The sequence below is a fragment of the Rutilus rutilus genome (genome assembly GCF_951802725.1).
Source record: "Rutilus rutilus genome assembly, chromosome: 21".
In the NCBI taxonomy this organism is placed as follows: Eukaryota; Metazoa; Chordata; class Actinopteri; order Cypriniformes; family Leuciscidae; genus Rutilus; species Rutilus rutilus.
The window spans coordinates 11,100,389-11,127,554 of record NC_140226.1 but is presented as its reverse complement, the minus strand read 5'-3'; the positions used below and the strand labels follow the sequence as shown (position 1 = coordinate 11,127,554).

Below are 27,166 nucleotides of genomic sequence, written 5' to 3'. Positions count from 1 at the left end.
GCTGAAGCATGTATATAATACTCACATTTAGCTTGCAATTGAGATGCTGTTAAACATTTATCCAAACACCGAAACAAACGGTGCTCACATTTGGAATACTGTGACATTATCCAGTTTACAAACGTCAAATGGTTACCCAACTCATAAAGGGATGCTTGCTGGTAAATGATAATAGAGACAACATCCTCTGTTCTGTTCTAATTAAACTACTTAAACACCCACACCACAGCGGCGAGAGGAAAGACACCGCGTTGGCAGGAGAAAACAACTGGCAGCGTATTTAAATTATCATATAAAAGTACGCCCTAGACCGCAGGAACGACTCGAGTGCTGAAACGTGAAAGGAAGGAGGAAATGAGAGGAAAAAACTAAAGAGACAGATGTAGAGAGCAGAATAAAAGAAATGCATGGTGTCCTAAAACACTGTAGGATTGATGTCTTCATTTGTTTCTCTGTGTGAAAGAAGTAGGGATGGCGATCATAAAAAAAGTCCAATTCCACTGCAATTCCAGTTCCTTAATGTTTCCTTAAATTATTCTTTTAGGACTTGAGAATAATTGGTCCTACAACTGGTGAAGTGTGTCATTTTGTCAATGTTAAAAATACTCCTATCCCAGTTTGATATGGCAAGACAACTATAAGTTAGCAATCTATATACTGAAACACTGCTGAGAATATAGACGTTGGGTTCGGAAGCGGTTCTGAATGCCCAACCCGAGGAGACTGAGCGAAATAGACAGAGGAAGTGGCTCTTTTGGGGAAGGTGCCGTGCGCCTGTTGAAATTCTGCAGGTATTTCAAGGTTGTTATCTATTTCAGATCAACAGTGTGGGTCAGGGTTCACGGCTGCCCGCGTTCCCCAATCCTCCGCAGACCTGTGATTGACAGCAATCAGCATCTCGCCGGCATCACTCGGGAGACAAAGTGAGGGTCAAGACAGCGGGCGATTTGGTCTGTCATTTTTAATTATCCAAATGATATTCACAGACAAAACCTCTCCCATCCATCAGGGCAGGGCATTACCATAGACAATGTTTGTTTAAAGACTGGCCTATAAAATCAAACAATTATGAATGCAGACAAGCCTTGCTATTGACTGCATAAGTAATAAGGGTGGATCTATCCCCCCCTCCACCTTCTCCCTGTCCAAATTCCCACTGCTAATGAACCAGGAAACCAGGCCGGATAATCAAAATTCCCCTCTTTGCACTGCCCACTGACCTTTCCCCCTCCTCTCTCCCCTCCAAGATCCTTCGGTGACGTCCGGTCAGGTTTTATTGACAGAGTCTGAGCTGAAAGTAAAAGGCTGCCGAATGCAGACTATACCGTTGGCACATTAGCATGCGCTCTGAAAGCGCATTAGCATGTATAGGCATGTTACGGCATTCTGTACCACAGTATTTGACATTACCGTCCAACCGTAAAGTCTTCGGGAGACGGCGTGGGTCCGTGCGCCCATTGCGAGGGTGTCGAGGGCGGGCCGTGTCCGGTCGTCACCCGTTTCTGCGTTAACTGAGACTATCTGTTCCACCTGCCACATGTGCTCACGTTCTACCTGTGGCCAGAAAACACCTGCCACCCAGTGACAGGAGAACTCAAACACACCTGCACACAGCTACACACACACACCTACAGTTATACACACACACAGGCAGCAGCTGCTCCTGTCTGACTGCCATTTCGCACCTGCACAGACTCAAACACACATATACATATATGCACACAGACTTAAAGTGGCAACATTGGATGGATGGATGGATGGATGGATGGATGGATGGATGGATGGATGGATGGATGGATGGATGGATGGATGGATGGATGGATGGATGGATGGATGGATGGATGGATGGATGGATGGATGGATGGATGGATGGATGGATGGATGGATGGATGGATGGATGGATGGATGGATGGATGGATGGATGGATGGATGGATGGATGGATGGATGGATGGATAATACAGAGGTCAGCTACAGTAGCCTTTTTTGAGCTCACTTCTTAAAGTGATTATAGTCATGGCTGAAGGGGTTTGCACACATTCTCTTTAGCTGTAATTAATAAAATGGCCTCTTGTACTAACTGCTCAAATAAAACAAGTGTAATTTAGTCTTAATCATGTCAGTATCAGTGTTATACCATTTATATGTGTAACATGAAGTATTCTAATTTATTTATAATTATAATTGAAATATTCTAATTTATTACTGCTGTAACAATTATTTACGACAAACTACAACCATTATATATATATATATATATATATATATATATATATATATATATATATATATACACACAAGCTTTTAAACCATTCAAGCGCGGCAAGACAAAAGAGACCACACTGCTACCTGTTAGACAGGTAGGAAGGGCACAGGTAAATATGACATTTATTATGGGTTTATGGGAGGATTGTTTGAAGTTCACTTAAATTAAAAGTTGTTATATTTTTGGAAGCCTAAAAAAAAAAAAGTTGTTGTTTCTACATTAATTTGGAGATTAAAGGTATAACGGAGGATTTTCCCGAACTTTAGAAAAGAACCGCCCTCTCGCAGGGAACGCCTATTAAACGTGTGCACGAGAGAGCACGCATGAGCCTAGTTCTCCTCGTGCACGCTCTGTTTACAAGTTGCTGTTGGCATGGCTCATACAAGCCTACTTTCCTTTACCTGTCGAGTAGAAACTTCGCGACTGAGGCATCAGTGGGAAGCCCAACCTGTGCTTTTAGCGCACGCCAGCGTGTAAAATATTCTCCCAAAAACACTCTAACTCAAAAACATTCATGCAAGACAAAATGTCAAATGCCCTTCCGTGTTTTATTTACTTATTATACTGATCGATTGAGTGAGGACTCAAGACATGATCTGCAATGGAGAAGTAGCTTGTTGCATTTGTGTAATAAATACTATGTGAACACATTGGAATTATCAAAAATGAACACACAAGGTTTTAGAACATTTCAGCGTGATACCTTTTACCATTTGGTCATAATTACTTTAGACAAATTGAGATGTTTACCGTGTCTGCGCGGTGCGTGACTTGTGCCAGGGCTAGCATCGCTAATCATAGCTTACATTAACTTTTACTAGCAGTGATTTTAAATGGATTTCTCCAAATAGCATGCCAAACTTTACATGTGGAGTAGAAACTTCGTGACTGAGGCATCAGTGGGAAGCCCAACCTGTGCTTTTAGCGCACGCCAGCGTGTGAAATATTCTCCCAAAAACACTCTGGTCTTGTTTCTTTCTTCAGAGGCCTTTCTTTTCTTGTCATACAATTCGTAGACACTTTTTCTCTTGCGACCCTCAGACATTTTGAAAAAACCCGGGCGAGCTTCAATGAATGGCTGAAACCGTAGCTCACCACACACATACACCCGAAAGTGCGCATGCGCAGAAAGCGAAAACTACCTGGGGACGAGCACGTACGACGGCCTTACGTAAACATATCACCAGAATGATTGACAACTAGGAGGACCAATAGTCTTGATGATCCACCCGGAAAAAGAAAATCCTCCGCAATACCTTTAACTGTGAAATTATTACATTATAAAATATATTAAAATATATTAAAAACATATAAAACCGTTAGTGTTTTAAGTGCAAATTAATCACAGGAAAAATGTGTTATTAATCAAGTTTTTTTTTTTTTATGGATTGACAGCACTAATGTGTATACTATAAGCCACACAAAAATGCACTCAACTTGAACTAAATCTGTCTTTGTTTAGCAGTTATATATAATTAACAAATTATATATAATTTATAATGTAGTTAGAGCGGGAATCAAGGCTTCGTCGGGACAGAATTCTTGCAATGCATGGGGAAGAGCAATTATATAACATTTTAAGATCTTTGGTTTTCAACCACAAAAACTCAGAATCAGACACCTCTGCTTTTTATATAAAACATTTCCAGTTATGAATTATGAACGCTTAGTGCGTTGGTCCGTTGGGTCGGATTGCTTTCTCACCTCAACCGAACTGCTTTCAAATGGGCCGAGACCACCTCGTTCAGTCGATCTCAGAGCGATTGTTTTTGTGTGGATCCGAGCGCGATTGCGGTGTTCATATATATGCCTAAACTAACCGAACTAACGAACCAGGTTCGGAAACAAATGGTCCAAACGAGCCAGGTTCGAAAATGCCCTTAGTCTCACACCAAACACACAACAGTCATCCTGTCACAGTTCACCGCTATATCAGATCTCCTCTGTCCAAACTGTACAGCATCCAGCAAATGAGGTGACATGCAATAAAGCGTGTGCTTGAGGAGGGTGCAGGTAGCAGCATGTGGCTAATACACCAACAACACAGTGAGAAACAGTGAGAAAACTAGATCAGAAGAGTGTGAAAACTCATCCGTCGTGTTGGATGGCAGTAGAATGGATGATCTGTCAGGAAGCCATCCAACACAAGATGAGATTGAGCTGGGTCCGTGCGTGCGTGTGTGTTTGTGTGTTTATGGATATGTAAATGCTGTTCGCATTATGTTATGCAAGCTAGTGAACCACAACAAGAGAGGCTCTGACATGTTTGCTTTCAACAGCAAATTAGTGAACGAAGGGGAAAGCTATGGAGGTCTTCCGACAGCTGATGTAAATAAAAGAGCTAAAAGCAGAAAGCACTGACCTCAGACACTCTCACACTGTGATCTCAACTGCTTTGTGATGGACATCACATAAAACACGTCTGCCTCGCTTTTTTACAAATCTATGCACTGTGAATGCAAGACAGACCTGAACTAATAGAGATGGAGATCAGCTAAAACTGTAGACAACAGAGAACAACAAAAAAAAAAAAAACAGCAAAAGAAAGACAGAAAGAAAAAAATGGCTTGCTTAGCAAAGCATACAGCGAGTCTGGCATGTAATTGCCAGCGCTTGATAAGGTTAAAATACTATTAGTACTGATCATACTGAGAGTTATGGATTTGAACAAACCCCTTAACCCTAAATTATTAAACTTTGATACCTCAAATCATGCAATGTGTGGTTTTAATATTCAAAGTGATTAGACTTAAACATTTTTACCTGATGGACAATAAATAAAAAAAAGACTCATATTACAAGAGGGACCCATGCCATATCTAGAAACCAGAATATCATATGGGTGAGTCTGAATCAGCTTCCTAGTTCAGTAGTCAGGGCACTGATCAGGGAGTCAGCCATTTTAAGGGTTGTCTCAAAACATTTCTAGAACTAGATTAAGACATTAGCTCCCTAAAAATGTCCACAATGCACTGAAAACCAGGGAGCATTGATGCTCACCATATTACCTTGGCAGAAATTCTGAAGCGCAAAACATAAATTGTGCGAGCCAACTCAATACACATAATGACACGTGATAGATGTTTAGAAGAAAAAAAAAAAGAGTTTTAGTCAAATTAGATTTTAGCATAAACACATCGCTGGACAGGTAGTAAATCTAGCTAACATTTATAATCAATTCACGGCTGAAACGTTGCATGTATATGTAATAATCAATGTATGTATCATAATGTATCTTCAAAAAACATTAAAAAAATTAAGAAGAAAAATATCAGTTCTGCTGCTGTTCATATACTGTATACCAGTAGTGAGGTTTTACGACTAGGGCGTTGTAATATTGCTGGTCATCATTCGCCGCTTTTCCACTGTCGGGCAAGTGCGAGCCAGGGCTAATAACGTACTGTCGAGGCCAAAAGGCCAACATCAAGCTGTGTTTCCACTGTCAGGCCAGTAGCCCTAAACCCTAAAACCCGCGTCCATACGTGTGAACGACGTCACACAACCCAACCGTTTCACCAGCTGACTGAAAACTAGCTAGATCGCAAAATGAGCATGACAGAAGCGAATGTTTGGCCTTTACTTAAAGACTTAAGATTCCAGCATCGATATTTGACAATAAAAAAGTTACAGTGACAGTAATTTATTAATTTGTGTCAGGAGTGCACATCAATCATGTTGAATCAAAGTGGTATTTCACATGGAAAGTGAGTTTTGAGCTGAAAATTGTTTAAAATGTCTTATGTAAAATAACATGGGGAATGAGCAGTGGTGTTGACCGTCTCCTGATTCAGGTAGACTCCACCTTTGTTCATGACCACTACCACTACTCAAGCCTCAGTTGGCACGCTTTGGACCAAGGTATTCGGCAGACCAAAAAACCCTGGCCCTGAAGAAGCCACGACAAGGCCCGATTAAGACCTGAAAGTGACAGTGGTAACGCGACTGGCCCTGGCATGCACCAGCATGCTCGCTTTTGGCCCGACAGTGGAAACACGGCTAGTGTAAAGTGAGCAGGGTCCTTACCAGTGCCCAAATTCGTGTACACAATTGACTGATGTACATAAAGCCATTAAACAGCCACTCAGAACTAGAAACTGCATAGAAACTGCAAACACACATGCTAAAAAGCACTCAGAACACCTTAGCAACCACACACACAACTCTACTATCATATAACAAATCCTACATAGTTGCAGTTCAATGGGATTTTTCAGGGAGCAGAAAACTCTCTCCTGTCTTCATCTAAACAGTATAAAAAAAAACAAAAAAAACATGTTCTTAAATAAAATAACACGCCATACATATTAAATCAAGGGTGATTATTACCCAACATTAAAGATTAAAGAGTTATCACCGGAATATCTGTGTGATTTAGACGCTGCCCTGAAATATGTTAAATATGCTCATGGGTCCCATTTCCTGCATAATGGCGAGGTTGTTAAGATTTTTTTTTTCGTGGATAATAATGTTAAAAGAAAAAGGCTTTTGAAAGAACGCCATCCATCCTTTACAAACACACACAAAGCTCGGCTTGAAAATTCCCCACTAAAATTAAGTTGAGTTATCATTTACTCATGATCATGACATTCTTTCTCCCATACAATACCAAACCAGATATTTTGAAGAACTTTTATTCTGCTATTTCGCATAAAACAAAAGCACATGTTGAATGGGACTGTTGAGATCATGATGTACATAAAATATGGAACTTTTCTTCTTTCTTTGGAAATTATACATAAATGATTGAATTGCAGGTTAATAAATGGAATAGACTAACAATACATGATTCCATTGGTCCCTACACTTCTGAAGCATTACTATTAACATGAATCAACCAATCAATCAATCAATCAATCAATCAATCTTCTGAACCCTTATGAATAAAAATAGGCTGAAATCTTCCTCTACACTCTAGCTCTCAAATCTTTACCATCTGATTACCATATAATCTCTTTTTTTGTTCAATGACAACATGAAGGTGAGTAAACAATGACATATTTTTCATTTTAGGGTTAACTATCCCTTTAAGCTCTAGAACGAACGTCCCCGGCAAAGGTAAGACGGACAGACATCCCTCAGACTGGGGTTTGACGTCCCTAAACCCATCTGCATGTACGTCTCAAGCATGAGGCGCTTTGAGGTGAAGAACACCCTCCCCTGTGCGTTATTTTCTTTCTCTGCCACCTTCTACCTGATCTCAGCGAAGAGCCAGAGAAGCGTGATGGCGATTCCTGTGAACCGCGAATCAACCTGCGATTACAGCCGGTGACAGCTGCACACAGACGGGCTCAAAGACACCGCCTCGCTCCGCATTGATGTTATGCAAATGTAAACAGCTGTCATTTCTAAAGCCGCCGTCTTTGCGCTTTCCTCCGGTGTGAAGATCGAAGGGTTTTCAAAGTGTCTGTGCTTTTTTTTTTTTTCTCGTCTCTTTTTTAATCCAAGCCCTATTATCACAAACAAGCCAAAAACAACAAAGACGACGCTACAAAACAAACAACAAGAGAACGAAAGAGAAGAAAGCAAACAAGGAGTTGATGAAAGATTGAGTGTTGGAACTTGAAGCTGCGAGACATATTAAGAGGCGTTTGGTGTCCTGTCACCCCGGCGCTCACCACAGGTGCGCGCGCACACACACACACACGCACACACAGGCAGTAATTAAGGCTCCCTGTCGATCAGTGTCTCTGAACGCTCTTCATCCTTTATCACTAAAACACATCAAAAACCACAGATAAGCAATAAACAACAGCGCTGTTAATTTGCTCAGTGAAGATCAGAAACTTTCTGACAAGCTGTCTGGTGCATCCCTATTATGAATGCAAAAACGGCGGATGTCCAAAAGAGAGCGATCTGTGCCCACATAACAGCAGAAAGCTCCATTCGCAACGTTCTGCACGTTCTCCACCCTGTTGTCTGTTTGTTTGTAAAATACTTTGGCCAATTTGACTATAGTACTACTAGTTTAAATCTATTTCCTACCAAAATCAGCACAGAAAGTCAGCAGATTCCCTCTAGGCCCCTGCTTCTCAACCTTTTCGACGCCAAGGCCCCCTATCGTCCACAACAATATTCAAAGGTTCCATGACCTTTATAAGTTGTTTGTGATTTGTTGGATAACGATTATGGATAAGGGTTTTTTAAAAGATATCTTTACTCAATTTCCACCTTATAAAATGTATTCATGTCCAATAGTTTTCAAGGTCTAGAAATCACACTTTTCTCTCATATAGCATATCAGGTTTTCCAAGACTAGCTGTTGAAGGGGTCATATCTTAGTTTTCTGTTCTTTTAACTTATTTGAATGGTTGTTATGTCTTATTTTTAACTTTTTTTTAAGCCATCTTGAGACCCCCTGGTTGAAAACCACTGATTTAGTCCAATTCAAGTTTTACAACAGGTCTCAAATTCCATAATTATTTGAAGAATGATAATGGAGGGCAGATCGTTCAGGCGAAATTTGATGTAAACCAGGGGTGCCCAATCCTGCTCCTGCCGATCGACTGTCCTGCACAGTTCATCTCCAACCCTAATCAAACACACCTGAAGCAACCAATTAAGGTCTTCAGGATCACTTGAAAATTAAAGGCAGGTGTGTTTGATTAGGGTTGGAGATGAACTGTGCAGGACATTCGATCGGCAAGAGCAGGATTGGGCACCCCTGATGTAAACAATGGATAATATATAAATATTTCATGGATTTAAAGCTTTTGTGGACAGAAAGTACTATTGGATGTTTTCCACTGGACACTTGTCATGGACATTTTACCCAAGTGCAACGGATTGGATTCATCTCGCGATCGCCATTTCATAACAAAGATATGAAAGATTTGTACTCCTGACACAAATTACAATATTACTGTTGCTGTAGCACCTATAATGTAAAACAGAGACCGTAGATTGGCACTAAACCCTTAGACCTTTCAAAAGATGCATAATTTGTTACCATTATTAATATTTTTCGACGGTATATAGCAGGGGTGTGACGAGACGAGACGAAACACGAGATTGGGTTCATGAGAGCGAGACGAGATTTGCAAAACGAGCGTATTGCCGCAATGGATTGGGTCAAACCAACTGGGTTAGAGATCGCAGATTATACCCGACCTAAAAAGCGTATCCATCCATTTAAAAAGCTCAATAACCAGAGGCATATTAAAACATGGATACATCAACTTACAGTGCAAGGTTTGTCGCCTTTCATTGTCAATTGCGCTCATTCCTGTTGCGCGTCCTTAAACTGGCAACCAGCGTGAGTGTTAAGTCTGAGGAGGGACAACTCTCTAATATTTTACATTTGGAGTGTAGTACCCACTTCAACCACTAGCTATTAGTTATTAACCACTAGTCAATATTACATACCGCACCTTTAAACACACCTGAACCAGCTAATCAAGGTCTTACTAGGCATACTAGAAACTTCCAGGCAGGTGTGTTGAGGCAAGTTGGAGCTAAACTCTGCAGGACAGAAGAGTGTTTGGACATTATAATAACACACATTCTCTCTCTGATGATGCCAGTCAAGCTCAGCTCCCAAAACAAGCGTAATCATAAACATTTAGCGGCTTACAGCTCCATTAGCTCACAGCTAATTTACTGACCAGACTTATCCCCAAAGACAACGGACAAAGGTTCAGTCTCACTCTCTGTGCAGTGCGTCTATGACCATACACTGCTTTTGCCCTTCACAGGCAGCTAAGCTCTCATCTGCCTTAAAAATGAAACCCTGCATCTATAATTCATCTCTTGCTAACCATGATCTGTGTGATATAAATGCTATTATTTAGCCGGGCGGAAGCGTGGAGCGCTTTGACAGAGGACTTCTGAGCTCTCTGCTAATGACCTAGCGCTGCTGTCGGAATCAATCCGACCCGCTGCCCACGCAAATGACAATGCACTGTGGGAGTGGACATAACGGTCATTTCTGTGGCCCACAGGGCCGACACAGCCTGTGCCGACACCACCGAGACCGTAAAACCCTCGGGGCAAGTAGAGACGCTATTGAAGGACGAGTAGGGTGTTAAACGACAGGAAAAAGTCTTAAAGGTACAGTAGCCAAACTAACTAGCTTTTGTTGCAAGAAACCTTGAAAAGTAAATATCCTCTGTTGTGATATTTACCTGCCGCCTGCCGCCAGAAATGGGTCTTTTCTAAAAAATATACTGTTTTTGTGTGTGAGCTGGGACAGAAAAAGACAATATTGATATTATTGTGCCATGACATTAAATAGCAGTGGGAAAGCAGAGCGTCACAACAGCTGCCTTCAAACAGACCTGCATATTAAAGCAGCTAATTGATTATCTGGCTTGACAAAACCGGGTGCTCAATGTGTTCAGCTTGTTTGTGCATAAACAAAAAAGCACAGAGTGTTTTCTGTGCTGAAATCTGGTCACTGGGTCACATAACAGCACAAAAAAACGCAAACCACACAGAGCAAAAAGCAAAACACTCCAATTTTAACTATACATACTTGTAAAACTGTCATACATTTTTAAGAACCATTAAATGTTTTGCTTCATCATTTATCAATTTCATTCATTTTGCTAAATAGCAATAAAACAACAACATACAACATTTGCAACACATTTAACTTTCACCATGTGATGCAATGAAACAATATTCAGTAAAAAATGATGTAGGCGGGACTTGATTTGTTTATATTTGTTTAATTATAATGGTTGACTGCTGCTGAAATATTGATAAGGAATTGTGAAATATTAATAAATATAGCTGATTATGTCAGATTTTGACTGGATTGTGAAAATCAATTTATGATATCATTGGTTAATATATTATTTTGCCCTACTTTGAGACCTTGGTTGCAGCACTGTTACTCTGTGAAATTTCATGGGCAAAATACAGACATTTTGAAAAGAAATCTGCACAATTGGGAGTTTTGCATGAGGCTGAAAAACTTCCCCATGGAGATTTTGCTTGTGTTCAAGTTGATCACACGAATTTGCTGAGTTGACCAACAGAAAGCTGCTTTATACATAGCTACCTTTAGAGAAGAAAAGTTCATTTAGTTCACACTTGGCATGTTTGGTTTCATTAAACCGAACCCTGGTTCATGTGTAAACATTGCCATTCAAACCCTGGTGAGCACCAAACAAGCGGACCGAGAACCCTGAAAAGTCACGGTCCACTTCCGAACGAACTCTGGTGCGTTTCGACTGAAATATGAACGCAACATAGACCAAAGACACCTAAACAAACTAAAAACAGGATGTGACGTAACAAAATGCGACCCAAAAAAGGACATAATGCTCAAGAATACCAGCTTTTCACAAGTTGATTTCACAAGATCATATGTATTTATAAGCACATTTAGCCAGAACACAGATAGTATCTTTAAGATCGATTAGTGTGAACGCTAATCGAATGATTTGGTCCAGACCAAAAGAACTAAGAGAACCAAACTACAACTGTGAACAAAGCAAATTGATGAATCCTTCACAATAAAACCAGAAATGGGATTGACTTTGATTTCATGTTTACATACTTTAAAGTGCACCTCTCCTCTATATGGACAAGGCATTTGATACAACCTAACAGAACTATGAAAATAATATATCAATTATTCCTCTTCTACCAAACCTGCCACATGTACAAGTGTGTACCTCAATGTGTTGCATAAAACACTCTGTTCATAAAGAATACAGTGAAGTCATATGAAACTGCAATGTTATCAACAAACCTGGAAACATTTCATATTTCAAAATGAATGACAAACCAATATCAACAAATCTGAATGAACACCGATTTCACCAATATCAACACCGGCATAGCATTCAAACAAACAGTCAACAAAAACCAAAGCCTTGTGAAATAAGAATCAGGATGACTCTATGTAAAAGTGCATGTGCGCGTGAGTATTTATGCGTAACGTCCGTTTGCAGGTGAAGGCCGGTTAGCAGCTCTTCCCCCACGTCCTCTTTATTAAACGCTATCAAACAAGGTTTAAGCTGTCTAAAATTAGCCTCGGCGCTCAACAACTAATGACTGCCTTGCATCCATTATTAGTTCATTTTCTTCAGATCAATCACCAGCCGAGCATGCTTTTTTTAAAATGTCATCCTAAAACTTTTCACAATCAATTAAGCTGAAGATTAATGGGGACAATTTGCCAGGAACAAGTCCTTCCTTGAAAAGGCCACGCCTCGACAGACTTCCAGCCTGGTTTCGGTGTTAATTATAAATTTCCGCTTTGCTGTCACACACTTAACCTGTCGTAAGGGAATAGCGCTGGCAGTCCGGGGACCGGCGAACCGCTATATAAATATTCCTAATCCGCTTTTTTGGACACAGGTGACTGGTGTAAATTGCGCTTTTCGTTCTGTGTCATTAAAACGAATTTGAAAGGACATCAGTGCTGTAGCTAAGCGTGGATAAAAAACTCTTTTTTCTACTCTCTGAGGTGAAATAAGAAATTCGCCCCCTCCCCTTGAGATTTCCCGAAACACCAGCAGACTGAGGAAGTGTCATCCTTCATTTACTTGCATGCTAAACAGCTAAGAGACACCACATATGTCTTGAGACAACAGACCTGTAATCTCTAAACACACACATTAGTACATCTGTGACGGATTTCATTCACCCAGGTCATCGTAGAACGCCTGCTAATTTATTCATAAGCAACTGGATTTTGCTATTCATCTTAATAATTACTTATGAATACTTAGACTAACAGATTACTAAATGTCCTGCGTTAATATGTAAAATATTTCAGAAAAATGTCACGCTGCACTTACTAAAATCTTATTTGTGTTCAAATAACCTATTTTGGTAAGAATATAATGGACAAATTGGGCAATTTTATATCTTTTTCACTTCTAACACTTATTTGAGTGCTAGTAAAACATAATTAAGTGCAAATTCTAACTGGAATTGGTATTTTCTGGCAATTACTGTAATTATTCTTTATAAGTGTTACACAAATTGCATATAAAATAATTTGAACAGTCACCATTAACACATTCATTCAACTGAAAAGTAATTTTGACCAATAACAATTAGCTTCATCCCATGATTATTCAACTGAAACAATCTTTAACTGAAACTCATAAATCTCATAAATATGATCATTACAACGTGACTTAAAGACAACGTAAAATTGTGTAAGGAAAAGGGAAACAAAATACCACCAGCCTTCAGAAAATATTTTCAAGGACAGATATCAGTTCATACAGACCTTTTTCTTTTTCTTTTCTAAATAAGAAGATTGCATTTCAACTTTTTTGTGCATTACATAATATGCATATCAAATATGCATAATATGATCTTCACACCCAATGTTGATCTCAAGCTCGTCCCGAACTATAAGAACATCAGGGTGTTTTGAACGAACAAAGGCAGATTTAATAGTTTGAATCTCATCTTACCTGCAGAATGTGGCTGCCAAGGTGAGGCTCAAAGATCTCCGAGGCAACAATGCTGGGGCTCCGCCTCCGCTGGGACCCGATAGCTGTGAAGAGAAGCACACAGCGTGAGCTCACTCGTGTCAGCATGCGCACGCACGTTTCCGCTTTAAATCCAAACGAACTTGGAATTGGAATCTGCCCGTGCGATTTTAAACAGATACGGTAAACTGTTAAACAAACACTTCCGCCCCAATAATACTAAGCCCCCGGTACTGTAAATACACAGATGCAAATCAAAGCCTCAGAACGGCTCTGCTCTGCATATTCAGCAAGGCTTGGTGCTACAAAGCCCGCTGTTTATAGCAGGACTAATATCGCCACATCCATTGAGCTGCAAAGCACCCAGAGAACAGCGCCCTCAGGGCATTTTTTCCAAGTTTCCAACTTTAAAGTCGGCTCAGGCTCTGCTAAAAAATGGCCTGGGGTGATTTCAAACTTAACAGACCTTGTCCCACCAGAGCTCATTATAGAGAATTTTATAACAAAGTGCTCTGTACTTAATTTTCCAAGCCTAGCCAGGCATTCGGGTAATGTTGCTGAATTAAGTGCAATTAATGATGTAATAAAGCGCTGAACGGCCATTAAGGATTCTCAAGGACCAGTAGCAAACAACGCTTTGCCATTCAGGGAGGGCGTAACGGGGACATAAGGACGTCGTGCCCCAGGTGAGCGTGCACGAGAGGGGCCGGGACCCACATGAGAAGCCTCTGTCCTTCAGAGAGCCTCAAGCTGGGTAAACACACTTCTCCCCTCCGGTAATGCTTTCAGCGCTAAGCCCTGTGTCCGCCCCGGAGGAACATTCCTGCCACAACACAAGCGGGAAGGGCAGCGGCAGCCGGAGGAGAGAGAGAGAGAGAGAGAGAGAGCCGGGCTCTCGGCGCTGTCCCTGGAGCGTCGGGGTCAGTAGCCGCCACTGTGGGTGGAAAGGCAAACAATCCTGAGCAACAATCCGGTGGGACAAGGACACGGAGGCTCTCAGCGCACAGCAGAGGGAGCTCTTACGCCCTGAGGATCGCACAGAAATCATGCACACACACACATACCTGCACATCAAACACAGTGCATTCATGCACACGCAATCAACGCAGCCTGGCACACAACACACACACACACACACACGTGCTTTTGAAATGTCTGTCTGATGTCGGAATTTGGTTCATTTAGTTCAAAAACATTTGGCAACACAAACAGTTCCAAAATTGACACTTTTCAAAAACCAAATGTGAATAAATCTGGAAATCGATGAGAATGTCAACGTAATACATGGTTTAAATTAATTATAAACAAACAGTTACTTTCATGAGGTTTTTTCCCTTTAAATCTACATACAGCAAAAACATATTCTTAACATCAAGCCATAAAATAAATAAATCAAATTCTGAAAAGAATTGAAAATAATTGAAAGAGCACATAATGTGCCCTAAAGGAGAGAAAGAAAGAAAGATAAGTATTGCACAATACAGCAAAAACACTGTAAATTATACAAGAATACAGTATATAAAATAAAATAAAATAAAAACACAAGGTTACATCATGTCTGCCCTAATAAGTCCCACACGACATAGTAATGGCACAGTATATAAATAAAATAGAACAGAACTGAACCCAGTGTGAAAACAGCATATCATGTAGTCTCAGCCTCAGATGTCATGCCCACAAGCTGATAGTCTGATGCATATGGCACACTTAGCTGGAAACACTTCAGGATTTTTGAAGACGTCATCTGATTGGTTGAATTCTACAGGATTTATGAAGACGCGTGCCGCGTTCTTTAGCGGTCTGTCTGGAAACAAAGCTGTCGTGAAGCCAAACCCCCTCACAGAACGATGTCATGTTTACAACTGTGACAATGTGAGCTTATCAGGATCAACTAAACGCTGGATTTACAAAAAATATGTCAAGTATGTGAAGTTCATGGTATTAAACACCTGTCTGTTATTGTAGGGACATCCTACCCGTCACACAGATCCTAATCTGTGATTGGTTGTTTTACATGTCATTCAGACGGCCTCTCGGCGGTCCTTGGCCAATGGAAGCTACCATGGAGATCAGACCTTTTGTCATCAGCCTGAAGGTCTGGCTACGCTAGGCTACATATAAAGTGCTCCAGCAGAGATCACAACCACCAGCAGTACAAGTCAGTCGACAAAGAAAATACCAAAGTTAAGAGGTCACTTGACCAGCCTCAAATTATCCTCCTCTCTGTGCTTAAAAGCAACATCTCCAGACAATAGCTCTCATCACACAAGGATCCTCGCTTAAGATCACCGAATGGAAATCAGCCACACGTCCTCCAAATTCCTTGACCTTGAGGAGCTTTGCAAACTATAAACTCTATGGGTAATAGTTCATAATGAAAAATGTGAACATGTTGAACCACAGATTATCTTACAGAAACAAGTAACCAAGTCTTAAAGGAGACAGATTCATGAAAGGGTGATTTTAAAAGGTTTCTAGACAGTAAAAAGCAGGAAGTGCATACGATAAAAAAACGTAAACGTCTTAAACAATTTTCATCCCCTGGTTTACTGGTACACTCAATACTGTCCAACGACAAGACTATGCGACTGTGTCGCCATGCCTCTGCACGGCTGCCCGAGCAGCCAGAGAGATGAATATAATTGCATATTGATCTCAGGAATTATGCTCTATTAATCTGCTTCATTTTGCTCGTGACGCAAATGATATATGAATAAAGAGCTTGCGGGAGCACAGAGGCAACACAATGTCTGTCCCGCCATGATTCTCCATAATACATCTCCTCTAGTTTAGCTCCCTGCCACGCTAGATTGAGCACATACAAATATATTACTGTGGAAACGCGAGCAAATACATCACGCCTGACCTAATAAGTCATGCACAATACAGTAAAGTCACTGTAAAAAAATACAGGATCTGTCTATTGAGTTCTGGTGTACTGTCAAAGACATTCCATTCAGAGTATCGCAATATTCCAAAGTCCTTGACGGCATTTCACGCACATGCAAATGGACAGACCCCGTCTGATATAGACTAATAGAATTTTATTATGAGACAGTATTGCATTCCATTTGACACTTTCAATATGTAATGCTAGTCTTCAATACCAGCCAAGCCACAAACAGCATTTGGTGCAAGACTGCAATAAATGCAATTTGTTACTCGCCGCAGTGGCAATTTCAAATCGCTTGTGCTATTAGAAAGTCAATTTAACTTTCACTTTTATAAGTCAACATTATTGCTATTGTTAATTTATTTCTCATTGAATGGGAAATTGGCAGCAAGGCATCAAACTGTCATTTTAAATCTGCAATAATTTCTTGTGAAGCTTAGACCTCTTATTCCCTAGTCCTGGATTATTGGAGCTAAATGGCGGTCCCTGGCTTCACCAAAGGCTCAGGGGCAGGTACTGTTACACAAATTGCCAATTCAATTAACGGAGTGTAGACGCTCAACTGGCAGCTGGCACAAAGGACGGCTATTTTGGCAAGTGTCAGGCCTAATTCATCAAGCTGTCAATGCTCTCGCGGTCGGAAGCCACGGACAACGTCAAAGCGCGAACGGCACAATGGGAAGTCGTGTAATCTGGTGAAATTCACGTGCTAAGGTATGCTAACTCACATGCTAACCGCTCACACTGAGCCCGTGGCGATACGGGGAGACGAGGCCTTCGGGTCCAATCGGGAATGTTTTCAGGGAGGCAGGGAATATCAGTCAAGAGACAGTCGCAAAAAAAAACAGGTTTAGTACTTAGAATCACAGGAGCAAACAGAACTTTTTCTATGGCACAGGCAGTCTAATTTTTAACTAACTCAGTTCACATGCGAAGAGATCAGCCAATAATAATAGCCATAAAAAGTCATTTGCATATATAATTCTTACATTCACAGAAGCAAAACCACCATGTTTACTTCTATGGTAAGAGAGAGGGTGAAAAATATTCACATAAAACTAAATCAAGACACTGTTTTTTGTGTCCCAGAAACCTAGACTATCATTAAAAGTGGACTTTAAAAGAAAAGAAAAAAAAAACGTACACAATTTACATCCTATTTTACTCAGATGCATTTCAGTTTAAAAAAATATTAAGGTATTACATCATAAAATATTATATTAGGGGTGTTTTCAGACTTCTAGTTAGTTCAACCTTGGCTATCATTAAAAGTGGACTTTAAAATTGAAATTGTAGGATATGACCCCTTTAAAGCAAACATAATTCACGGCCAGTTTTACTTGCATAAAAGGATGCATTTCCAGTAGAAAAAAAGAGCTAAGATTATTATATTACGGGTGTTTTTTAGACTTACTGTATAGGCTACATTCAGACTGCCAGCAAAAATCCAGATGGGGTTTTGAAAGCCTGGACAGCAAAAAACACATGAAATCACTGATTCAAACCACATTTGGAAGTGGTTTGAAATGCAATTCCAATCCGGTTTTTACAGATGCGTCTCAGTCTGGATGCTCTGGCTGCTCAAATTAGATTTCAAGTTGTCTTTTGCTTCACTCTTAACGTGACACAACGATAACATCAAAAAAACGTATGGAAATATTCACATTCGCAATTAATCACTTGCAATAAATAGTGTGGACAGTCTGCCTGAAAAGATCTGATTTGAGAAAAAAAGGGCTGAATTATTATTACAATGTTGATTCAGAGGTGGTCTCAGACTCTTTTGGTGCAGATTACTGTTCATATATGACAAAAATATGAACTAAGGTTCTGAATCAAATGCTCCAACTGAAGACAGTAAAAAAAGCACAAATGTAGGACAGCACTAACTTTTGTCTTTCATAAATTAACTGATTGATCAAATGTAATCTTAGCCTACACTGTACCACCAGAATGGAGAATGAGAGAGATACATGACGTCAGGTGAAAAAAAAGCCTGTTTAGAGGTTTAGCAAGTTATTGCGTTTCCATAAAAGATGAAATCCTGCACGAAAAGAACAGGAAACTACATCTGATTTCATGGTGACTTGCATTTCTTCTTGCACTGATTTAAACTGAACAATGTCAGATTTCTCCCACGTTTCACACGGTTCATTTGCTTCAACGTCTGCACTCATTAGACAGGAGTGAGACACGTCACGCAGTAATTGATAAACCTCAAGGTGCTCTACGATCAGGACTGAACGGCCCATCATGCACAGGCAACCACCACATCTCGTGCGCTTGTGTAGTTGAATGTAAAAGTGCTGCGAGTTAATGAAATGATGAGACCGAACAGATCACAGCATGTCATTAGCTTATTCAGAAAATTACAGACTCTTCTTGTTTCATTGTTCAGTTGTCTTTGAATGCAGCAAACGTTCCTCAAAGAGGAGGGCGGAAACCCAAGTCTTCATCGCAAAAGAGCCAAGGTGATATTCACAAGATTATAAACAATACAGCAGTTTCCACAATACTGAGAAATCAGGGGAAATGGAAATTCGACGTTCCACTGAATCCAAACCCTTCATCAAAGTCTACATTAGGAGAATTCAATTACACTTCCAAGAGCACAAATGTCGAAGTTTTCTTTTCAGAAAAGGTCCAGACAATCAAATGGTCATGTGGCCATAAAAAGCAACATTTGCGCATTTCAGGCATATTCATCATAAATGTTCAAGTGGCCAGAAATAATACATTTCAAAAGTAAAAATAAAAAGTTCTGTGCCAAACTATAGTAATTTATTGTCAGGTGAAATGATTAAAAATATATAGGTTTAAAGACCAAGATTCAATATCAAAATAGATTTACTGTACATAATAAAACCGTATTGAATTTACACAGATATATGCACAGAATACACAATAACTTTATGTTGATACAATACATAAAAAAATCATTTGAATTCTTATGGGTGAAACTTTAAATGCAGTCTTTAATATGTCAACTGCTCTATAACACAAAGTACTGTATGTATTGATCCATCAAAACAATTCACCAGTGACAATCTATATTTCTTACATTTCAAACTGTAAGTCAAATCTCCCGTTGGCTTTCCTTCCCATCCGCTGACCTTCAATCCATAATCTGCTCCTCATGTTTTCACAGGCCAAATGTCATTAAATAATTTACTTTAGTTGGGATAATGACAGGGCCGGATCGTTCTCTTCGCGCAGGCCTCTGAATAAGTTATGCCCGTGAAGATGGAGGTTGAAACATTTGTTTTAATTAGTTTCTTTTAACGTCTTTGACTGGTTTAAGTTTTCATTATGATGTGTTCAATAATCCATGCTCATCTTTTCTCCTCATTTATATCATCAAAATTTAAGCCGCTTCATTCTCCGCTAATGACGCTCACCCGCTGTCTCTCTCTCCCTTTCTCTCTTTGCAGCTCTGCTCCAAAACCTAGTGAGTTGACCACCGTAGACTGCTTTTAAAAGACTCTGTGAAATCAAAAATGAGTTTTGTGACTTTTAATCCATTTCTACTAATGATTAATGTCCTGGCACTTTCCTGATTCAACAGGAAATACATCAACACACAAAAAAACACATTGCTCATGAATGGATTTCATGGGATCTGGCGTACTATGCACCCTCCAACAAAAATGTGTGTGTGTGTGTGTTTAATTTCAAAGCAATCTAATCTAAAGTATATATATATATATTGAATAAAGTTATCAAACACAGTCTTCACTTCATACATTTGAAATTAAATATAGATTAATTCTTATTAAAGCTACAAAAGTGATTCAGTCAAGAGCAGTGAGTGGTTTTCTCGTTGTCTTTGTTCTTTGATTTACATTAATGACAGACATCATAGCAGCAGGTTTATTAGGCTGCTGTCACTCTGACACATATCCGATGTCTTCACAACTCATTTAAAGTCCCCCTGTGGTGAAAATCAAGCTTTTAATGTTGTTTATATGTCTATGTGGTGTTTTTAATATGCTTTAAGACAAACCATGTGTAAATTCATAAGTCATCACCATTGCTGAGTATTTTCTCCTTAAAACTGCAGTGAAATCGCTGGTGTTTCTGATGACACAAACTACCTTGTAACCAATCAGGTCAACGTGTGATCGTCAACGAGTGGATCTCTGAGCTGGTGTGAGTGAGTGGGGGCGGGGCTAATTTACATATTCATAGAACAGAGTATACTAAATGAGGCAAGGGTGTAGAGTTACATTCAAGCTATTTTAAGGTATGAAATATTACATCATTAATTATAAAATAATTATCATATTTTGAAGGTTTAATCAAACTATTAAAGCAACACCAAGTAACTTTTGCTCTCGGGCTCCCCCTACAGTTGGGAAACAGTATTGTCTTCTACTACTGTCGTAAAATCTGTCATGGTTACACCAGGGGATACACGTGCATTTGTTGACAAGCCGATACCCCGAACTCTGCAGAAGGAGTTCTCATGTCTTGGGCAGACTGCCTGTGTTGCGTGTGAAATGTCCTCATCCCAGGTACATTGGCATATATTTCAGCATGTCATATAAATATAATTTCATGGGTTTTATTTTTTTCAAACGCCAAAAGATCGCGTAGCTCATGTTTACAAGCCAGCATCATTATAGTAGCCTATTGGCTACTGTTTTACAGAATTCTAATCCAATTCAATGTTTGTGTGGTAGGTAATAGCCATATATCGTCGATATTATAATATCAGGCTAGCATAGATGAATCTGCAAAGTTGAAAAATCGATTTACATTATAGCCTGAGGCAAGACACTTTCACCAGAAAAATAAATAAACAAACATGACTACACTGTAAAAAATTTCGAACCTCCCTAACTCAAAATTTTCAAGTGACTGATAACATCTACATTTTTCAATTGGCCCAAGTGAAATTCTGTAAATTTCAATTGGCCCAAGTGAAAATCTGTAAATTTAATTGTATAATTTACAGAATTTCACTTGGGCCAATTGAAAAATTTAGATGTTATCAGTCACTAGAAAATTTTGAGTTAGGGAGGTTAGAAATTTTTTACAGTGTATCAGCCTGCAGTCATTAGGCTAGTTAGCCTAAAAGATGATTTTGTCCATCTAATCATGTATTATTTACTTGCAAGAATGTAGCCCCTACCAAACTTGTACACGCCGTTTAGACATATAGGCTTACTTCGGACTTTTTTTGGTCCGTTGCTGCTTTGGCCATGGGGCTGTTTACACCTGGCCACTTTATGCGTTTTCTCAGATCGGATAGCTATCTGATTTATCAAAACGATTCCATTTACACCTGGTCACATAAATGTGTTTTTGCGAAACGGATTTAAATCCGATCTTCAATTCACGCGCTATATGCATATTTAATGGAGTGCACGTCACCGAAAGCAACAGATATGAGCTGCATTTTATTGATCATCAGCTAAAATTTCAAAATCAAAGACCGCAATAAGAGAGAGCAGCAACAGCCCTGGTAAGATCATTTCGTTTCTTTACTTTTAATGATGATGATTGTGTGTGACTTACTTTCACTTTGATTTGCGATAGTTTGTACGTTGGCTTGATGAATAGATGCTCAGCTTCTCATCTGCGGTGATGCGTGTTCCAGTAGCGTCGTCATATCTGGCTATAACATTACATATAACACGCTTTCACACGTTTATTTTTTTATTTTTTTTAGCATTTTTGGGAGGAGTACAATTTACATATGTGGTTTCAACAACCAGATGCATTTACACCTGTTCAGTTTCGTCTGGAATGCGGCCCAGACCACCTCCTGAAGTGGTTTGAGCGATCGGATTCAAAGCCGTCTCGAATGCGTTTCGGAGGGCATTTACACCTGGTCTTTTCACGATCGGATAGCTATCCGATTTGAGAAAACGCATGAAGTGGCCAGGTGTAAACAGCCCCCATGACAAAAACATACACGAAAGCCGGAAAACAAACGCTGGTTGGCCTCTCGCGTCCAAATTTGAGGAAGTGATGGGGGAAGTGACGTATGCCGCAAAGCAGTCGAGTTTTGTAGTTCTTTTTGTGCTCGGGTTACTACCCGAACCCCGAAGTTATATAGTGCCAGTAAAAGCGATACAGACCCCGTCAGGCTCTGGCAGACGTGTCATTCAACCTATTGTAAGTCGATGTACCATCACAAGGGTCTTGGAAATATATTATAAAGGTTGAAAAGCTACATAGTGTTGCTTTAAATATATATTTATACTATGATATATATATATATATACATATAGGAAAAGTGAAAGTGACTTGAAGGCCAAGTATGGTAACTCAAAATTTCTCTGAATTTGTCCTCTCAATATTTGTCAAACTCAAAATAACAATTGTGCTGTTGGATTCATGTATTTATCTGTAGAATAATTAGATCTGAAAGAGGAATCCATAAGATCAATGAATAAAAGAGTGAGTTTGCATCCAAAAGCTTCTAAAACCCCCATCACTAGTCTGTATGTGCTTAGCCTCAGTGTGACTGGTATTATCTCTGCACACTAAAACACACGTACGGCGCAAACGCACGCGGCAAAAGTGGAAATCTCCAGCTCAGTTGCTACGGAGATGTTAGATTACACCTTGAAGAGGCGCTCAGTGAGGAATAATTGTCTATGGAAAGCTTGTAGAGGCTCTGAAGTCCCCGCTGAAGTGATTTGGTATTTTATCATTGTGCTATTTCCTCTCATCACGAGCAGAAACAACTGTGTCAGATACGGAGATAAGAGGGCCGAGGGAGCGCGGGACACAAGCTCTCCAGATGACAAGCACTGTCCACTCACGATCCATATCAAAACCGATGGAGAGGGAGAGAGACAGCAAGAGAAAGAGAGCGTCATCATACTCACAGCTCGCATTATTAGATTAGATTAGATTAGATTCAACTTTATTGTCATTACACAAGTACAGGTACAAGGCAACGAAATGCAGTTTAGGTCTAACCAGAAGTGCAATAGCAGCAAGTGCAGGATATACAGTGGTTCATAAGTGCAGAACATGGATATGTACTGAATAAATATAGAGTTGAATACTATTATAAACAAAAATTTACAGATAGATTGTCCTATGAATATAATATACAGATAACTATTACTGTGAACAGAGTTTACAGCTAGATATGTACTGAATATAATAATATACAGATGGCTATTACTATAAACAGAATGTTTACAGATAGATATGTACTGAATATAATATACAGATGGCTGTTACTATAAACAGAATTTTACAGATAGATATGTACTATGAATATATATACAGATGGCTGTTACTATAAACAGAATGTGAGCATAATATACAGATGGCTAATACTATAAACAGAATTTAACAAATAGATATATGTATAAGTTAGGCTAATGAGCAGTATAACAATGGATTTAAAGTAGTGCAAATAAAGTTTGGACAGAAGCTATCCGAGTGAAAGTGCAGTGGAAAGTAATTGCATATTACAGTTAAGGTCCGATATTGCAATGTATATATAAACAGTCGGTACTGTAAATAAACAGTCGGCAGTGCAAATTGAGCATATTCCAGTCAAGGTAGTAGTGCAAGATGCATATGTAAACAGTTGTTACTGTAATAACAATCAGCAGTGCAAATGAACATTATAGTATTGCAAATAACAAAATGGAGGCAGGTGTGAGGAGGGAGAGCCGAGTCAATCAGTATATGAGGGGAGTGGGATCAATGAGGGTTAGAGTTTAATAAAGAGACAGCTCTGGGGAAAAAACTGTTCTTTAGTCTGCTGGTCCTGGTCCGGAGGCACCTGAAACGCCTGCCGGAGGGCAGGAGAGAAAACAGTCTGTGGGCTGGGTGAGAGGAGTCCTTAAGGATGCTGCGAGCTCGATGCAGACAGCGTTTCCTCTGGATGTGCTCGATGGCAGGTAGTGGAGTCCCAGTGATGCGCTGGGCGGTTTTCACCACCCGCTGCAGTGCCTTGCGCTCTGCAACAGAACAGCTCCCATACCACACTGTAGCACAGTTGGTCAGGATGCTTTCTATTGCACAGCGATAGAAGTTCACCAGGATAGTGGAGGAAAGCTGATTCTTCCTCAGTGTCCTCAGGAAGAAGAGGCGCTGGTGAGCCTTCTTGACCAGGCTGGAGGTGTTGGTTGTCCAGGTCATGTCCGCCGAGATGTGGGTCCCCAGGAACTTGAAACTGGAGACACGCTCAACAGCCATTCCATTGATGTGGATGGTGTCGTGTGTGCCTCTTGACACTTTCCTGAAGTCCACGATGAGCTCCTTCGTTTTGGTGGTGTTGAGGAGCTGGTTATTTTCGGTGCACCATGTGGCCAGGTGCTTGATCTCCTCCCTGTAGGCAGTCTCATCGTTGTTGCTGATGAGACCAATCACCGTAGTGTCGTCCGCAAACTTGACGATGGAATTAGATCCGTACACAGGCTTGCAGTCGGAGGTGAAGAGGGAGTAGAGGAACGGGCTTAGCACACAGCCCTGTGGTACACCAGTGTTGAGTGTGATGGATGTGGAGCAGTTGGAGCCTGATCGAACATTCTGGGGTCTGTTGGTCAAGAAGTCCAAAATCCAGTTGCACATGGAGGTGTTGAAGCCCAGGTCTCCAAGTTTGGCTATTAACTTAGTTGGGATGACAGTGTTGAATGCTGAGCTGAAGTCAACAAACAGCATGCGTGCATAAGTGTTCTTATTGTCCAGATGTGTGAGCACAGAGTGCAGTGCCATGGAGACTGCATCCTCTGTGCTCCTATTGCTACGGTAGGCAAACTGGTGTGAGTCCAATGTGGATGGTAGAGAGTCTTTTAGGTGTGCCAGGACCAGCCGCTCAAAGCACTTCATTACGATGGGTGTGAGTGCTACAGGGCGGTAGTCATTAAGGCACTTCGGGCTGGAGTGTTTTGGCACTGGCACAATGGAAGTGCATTTAAAGCATGTTGGTACAGCTGCTTGGGCAAGAGACAGGTTGAAAATGTCTGTAAAAACCCCAGCGAGCTGCTCCGCACATGCCCTGAGTACGCGTCCAGGGATGTTGTCTGGTCCAGCAGCCTTGTGCGCGCTGATCCTGCTCAGTGCATTGCAGACATCTGTGGAGGAGAGTGTGATCGGTGGGTGGTCAGCTGAGGATTTGAGCTTGGTGGCAGTTTCTCTGTTGTCTCTTTCAAAGCGAGCATAAAAGTCATTTAGCTCGTTCAGGAAGTTGACATCAGTGGCTGCGGGGGTGGAGTGAGAGGGTTTGTAGTCACTGATGGCCTGAATGCCCTGCCACATGCGCCGAGGGTCAGCGTTGGAAAAGTGTCCCTCTATCTTAAGCTTGTAGCAGTGCTTGGCCTCTTTGATGCCCCTTTTCAGATTTGCTCTGGATGTACTATAGGCTTGTGCATCTCCTGATCTGAAGGCAGTATTGCGTGTCTTCAATAGGAGTCGCACTTCCCTGTTCATCCATGGCTTCTGATTTGGGTATGTGGTGATCTGCTTCTGGGTTGTAACACTGTCAATGGTGGTATTAATATAATCCAGTACAGAGGAGGTGTAGCAGTCAATGTCCGTGTGAGAGCCACTGGTGGCTTGAGAAGCGAACATACTCCAGTCTGTGTGTAGAAACCTTTCCTGGAGTGAGAAATCTGCCCCCGCAGGCCACACCTTGATGGTCTTCACTGATGGCTTCACGCGATTGATCAGAGGTGCATATTTGGGGGTGAGGAACAAAGAAAGGTGATCTGACTGTCCCAAGTGGGGGAGGGGTGTCGCGACGTAAGCTTCAGCCATGTTTGTGTAAACATGGTCTAAGGTTTTGTTTCCTCTGGTGTGACAGGAAACATGCTGGTGAAATTTCGGTAGCACTGACTTTAAGTTTGAATTATCCTCAAAGCAGAGCCATTTCAAGAACAAAACCCATTCATTTTCACTGCTGCAGAAAAAAAAAAATGAGAAGAAACCCAAAGCTAGTAAAACATAGTAAGCGCACACCTGCTGTTTTAACTGGAAAACCCTGAGAACGCTGTATCGTGCAGCTGGTCATTTGACAGAGTGACTAAAGATAATGGTGAAAGACAAGACTGAGACCACACTGTGATTTTAAAGCGTGTCACTTGTCGCCTGTCAATGCATTTATATCGAGTCATCCTCAACATTTCTGTGAAAAAACTGAAAAGTGCCCAAATCCAACCAACGGACCAGCCTGACCTGGCTTGGAGACTAGTAGCAAACCGGTTTAGGCTGGTTAAAGATGTTTTTTCCCTCCCAGTGCACAGGCTTTCCCTACTTCAAAACTTTATTTTAAAATCAACATGACATCCTCTTTATTTCTTAAAGGTAGGGTAAACAGTTTTCAAGGAGGCTAGCAATAGCAAGCTAGCTTAGAAAGCATGAGATCTTCTTCAAAACACATGAACAAAACAAAAGCGTCACGAGAGACAGTTTTTAACTACCTCATGTCTCAAAGCACATAAAATTACAATAATAATGAACATAAACAACTTAAAAAGCTCTGGCCTGTAGCACATGACTGCTGCAGATTCATTTCGGCGTTGATCGTGTCGCCATTAAAAAGCATAAATTCGAATCACCAACCGCTTTGAGTAAAACGTCATGGGTTTCCTTCCAAATTACAGTAGTAACACGGCATAAGATCGTTGTTTTGG

General features: G+C 40.6%; 1 protein-coding gene across 2 annotated transcripts in view; it reads right to left on the bottom strand.

Annotated features, from left to right (window-relative positions):
- The window catches only part of npas3 (neuronal PAS domain protein 3), a 318,042-nt gene that overhangs the window by 152,380 nt on the left and 138,496 nt on the right, over positions 1 to 27,166 (bottom strand). For both annotated transcript variants that reach the window (XM_084392651.1, XM_084392652.1), the window contains exon 4: positions 13,646 to 13,728. In XM_084392651.1, the coding sequence (XP_084248777.1) occupies positions 13,646 to 13,728 (83 nt within the window). The remainder of the gene's footprint in view (positions 1 to 13,645; positions 13,729 to 27,166) is intronic.